The sequence below is a fragment of the Coffea eugenioides genome, chromosome 11 (genome assembly GCF_003713205.1).
Source record: "Coffea eugenioides isolate CCC68of chromosome 11, Ceug_1.0, whole genome shotgun sequence".
Taxonomy (NCBI): domain Eukaryota; kingdom Viridiplantae; phylum Streptophyta; class Magnoliopsida; order Gentianales; family Rubiaceae; genus Coffea; species Coffea eugenioides.
The window spans coordinates 5,607,195-5,611,244 of NC_040045.1; the positions used below are offsets into that span (position 1 = coordinate 5,607,195).

The 4,050-nt window shown below is 34.6% G+C and overlaps 1 protein-coding gene across 1 annotated transcript; it reads right to left on the reverse strand.

Annotated features, from left to right (window-relative positions):
• Positions 1–1,847: 1,847 nt before the first annotated feature.
• LOC113751866 lies at positions 1,848–2,873 on the reverse strand. The gene is made up of 2 exons (XM_027296012.1): positions 2,170–2,873; positions 1,848–2,040 (listed from the first exon to the last, which is right to left on the reverse strand). The coding sequence occupies exons 1-2, from the start codon at positions 2,871–2,873 to the stop codon at positions 1,848–1,850; spliced, it is 897 nt and encodes a 298-aa protein (XP_027151813.1).
• Positions 2,874–4,050: the final 1,177 nt, after the last annotated feature.

The following is a 4,050-nucleotide window of genomic DNA, read 5'->3' on the forward strand; positions in this document are numbered from 1 at the left end:
TACAGATGAGAATCCATCTTTCATCAATACTTGATCAAATTTCTCATGCCACTGTTTAGGAGCTTGTTTTAGGCCATAAAGAGATTTAATTAGTTTACAAATCTTATTTTCTTGTCCAGATACAATACATCCCTCAGGTTGAAACATATAAATTTCTTCTTCTAAATCACCATTTAAAAAGGCTGTTTTGACATCCATTTGATAAATAATAAGTTTATGGATAGAAGCTAAAGCAAATAAAAATCGAATAGACGCAATTCTTGTTACTGGTGCAAATGTATCAAAATAGTCAATATTTTTATTTTTGAGAAAATCCTTTTGCTACTAAACGAGCTTTCTACTTTTTCATAGAGCCATCAGAGTAATATTTTCTTTTAAAAATCCATTTGCAACCAATAGGTTTTGCACCAGGAGGTAAGTCCACCAAACTCCAAGTTTTATTTGACAAGATAGAATCAATTTCAGAATTAATTGCTTCTTTCCAAAATTTACAATCAGGGGAAGAAATAGCTTCGGAGTATGTTAAAGGATCATTATCAACAAGAAAAGTTTGAAAATCATTTCCATAAGAAAATTCTTTTCTTGGACTTTTACTCCTTCTTAATTCCTCATTCAGAATTATTTCTCTATTTATTTCAACAGGTGCATGAGAAATTTTACTAGACAATGGAAAAATATGTTCAAAAAATTTAGCATTCTTTGTCTCAATAATTGTATTACAATCAAGCACATCACTTTTTAAAACAAGAAATCTATATGCAGCACTATATTCAGCATATCCAATAAACATACAATCAGAAGTTTTGGAACCTAATTTTCTTTTCTTAGGTTCAGGCAACAATACTTTAGCAAAACATCCCCATACTTTTAAATATTTCAAATTTGGTTTATAACTTTTCCATAACTCATAAGGAGTTTTGCCAGTTTTCTTATGAGATATCCTATTTTGTAAGTGGCATGCAGATAAAATAACTTCTCCCCATAAATTATCAGAAGCATGAGAGCTAACTAACATAGAATTCATCATTTCTTTTAATGTTCTATTTTTCCTTTCAGCTACCCCATTAGATTCTGGTGAGTATAGTGGAGTTATTTCATGTATAATGCCTTCACGTTCACAAAAATTATCTAAGGCTAAATATTCACCTCCTCTATCCGATCTAATTCTTTTTATCCTTTTATTAAGTTGATTTTCTACTTCAGTCTTGTAAGATAAAAAAACATTATGAGTATCATCTTTATTTCTAAGTAGATAAAGCTTAGTGTATCTAGAGTAATCATCTAAAAAGGTAACATAATATTTTTTCCCATCTCTAGTCATAGTTTGTTTTAAGTCACCTAAATCTGTATGAATTAAACTTAACAGTTCAGTTTTTCTTTGGACAGATATACAACTTCTCTTTGTTAATTTTGTTTCTGCACATATCTCACATTTATCCATTTTATCATTAACACCAGAAATCAGGCCACCAGATTGCATTTTCTTTATATAACTCATATTAACATGTCCTAATCTTGCATGCCATAAAGAAATTGAATCAATAATATAAGCAGAAGAAGCATTCTCATTGATCACATTGGAAATGTTAAGTACAAAGAGTCCATGATTACAATAGCCCTTACCCACAAATACATTATTTTTTGTCATTATAATCTTTCCAGATTCAAATGACACTTTCACTCCAACTTTTCCTAACAATGCTACGGAAACCAGATTTGCCCGAATGTTGGGCACATGCAGTACATCATTGAGAGCCAAAGTTTTTCCTGAAGTGAGTTTCAAGAATACTTTGCCCTTACTCAGAACATTAGCAGTTCGTGAGTCACCAAGGTAGACTACTTCCTCATTATCCCCTATAGGAGTAGGAGGAAAATGCTTCGCGATTTGCACATATGTGCCGAGTAGCCCCAGAGTCTACTACCCACTCTTTGATATTGGCTGCAATGTTCACTTGAGAGATGACAACAACAATTATATCATCTCCTTCGATTAAGTGCACCTTAGGAGGATTACCATTTGCTTTGTCACCTTTATTAAGTCTGCATTGGACTGCATAATGTCCTAGTTTTCCACAATAAAAGCAATTGCCTTTCTTCTTCTTAAAGTTGGGATTGTTAGGCTTGAAATTAAAATTTTTTGACTTGTAATTCTGGGATTTATTGGCGTACCTTTTATTATTGCTTTGGACTAGATTGGCTTTGTAAGCCATCTCCTTTGCCTTGGTAGCTCTCAACTCCCTTTTGTTTGAATCCTCAATGAGAATGTGCTTCACGAGCTCATCCATGGTATAATTTTTCTCCTTGTGTTTCAATTTATTTTTATAGTCGGCCCATGACTCCGGTAGCTTTTCAATCAGCATGCCTGCAGCGAATTTCTCAGGTAGATTGATGTCTTCATTTTTCAAGTCCTCTAGCAGCATTTGATACTCGGTGCTTTGAATTTTCATTTCCTTGTCATCAGTCATTTGCCATTGGTTGTATTTTCCTACGACGAATTTTTGCTTGGTTACATTTTCGGCAGTAAACTTTGTTACCAAGGCTTCCCAAATTGCCTTGGCTTCTTTGCTGCTACAGTAGACATCAAATAATTCATTAGAGAGTGTTTGAAGGATAGTGTGTCGGCATACCTTGTTGGCGTATTGCCATGATTCTTGAGTCTTGGCATCCGTAGTTGCAAAAGGTTGACATTCAGTGAACGCATAAGCTACTCCATGGATGTCAAGTAGAGAGTGCACACGTTCTTGCCATCTTTTCAAATTTTCATTGGCGAAAATTTCGATTTTTGATACATCTGGAAAGGGTGTGGCGAATGGTAGTGCCACTGCAACAGTTGCTGATGAAGGCTGTGGGGCGCTAACATTGTCAAATGCCATAGTTTCTTAGATTGTTGTCAAAGTGGCAAATAACAACGTTAGCAATTGTAATTTAGATTGCTTGAGTCGTGTTATATAGCACTGTCCTAAGAAACTATTTCAGGGTATTGAAACTTTTCCCCAGGATTAAAAAAGCCTTCCTCTTGTCGTCTGGCAAGAAGGATTAGAACCAGCAAATCTTTTAAAACCAGCAGTAGAAGAAGAAAAGAAAAAGAATAAAGAGATGAGATGGGGTGGAGAAATATTGGAAGTCTAGTGTTCCGTCTGTCACACTGGCCTTGGTAGTGCTTGGTATTTATAGGCTTGAGAAGTGTGCGTCAGATGCAGGGAAATTTTAAAACGTGCTTGGGTTTGGAGATAAGATATGATTTTCCACTAACAAAGGAATCTGCTGGAGTCTTGCAAAAAATTAGGAAACGTGGAAAAAGTTGATAGCCACAGAGAAGACTCTCAATCAAGTCTTCTGACGTTGCTAACAGCTAATAGGATATCTATTGGCTTTATCCCTTGAAGAAGCTTGCAACGGAAATAAGAAAACTCATGAAACCAATCAGGAGATAACTTTTGAAGGAGTCAAACTTCTAACGAACCAATAATTCGTTTGATGAAAATCTGATTCACTTTACTATGCACATAGAACAAAGAAAACGTGAAAAAAATCTTTTGAAATATTATTTACAACAATCTCCCACCTATTTCACAAGATTTTTGGATAAGAAATAAGAAAAGAATCTGCTAGATTTGTTTTGGGTTTAATACAATTAGTTTGGTGTCTTTTAGACTATGAACCAAACTTAGATTAATAAGACATGATTTACATATTTGTTGGTGAAATGTGAATTTCTATGAACCAACAATTCTTGCTATATAACAGCGGTCTTATCAATCACATTGTACTCCATAATTTGCTATTCATTGTGATTTTGCGCCTTTAGGCCATGCGCCTGCCTGGATTTTCATGAGAGCTCTAAAGATTTGGCCAAAAAATCTTGTAGGAGCGGCCCCATTCCACTCTCATATAGGTGAATTTATCAAGTGTATATTGCTATAGATACACCTCCCTAAAGGGATATAAATTCATGAAGAGTTTTAAACTCAACCTCACAACTACTAGCAGTCAAAGCACTTATCTCAGTAGGGAATATAATTTTTAGTGCTTCAAAGTCAATATTGACTT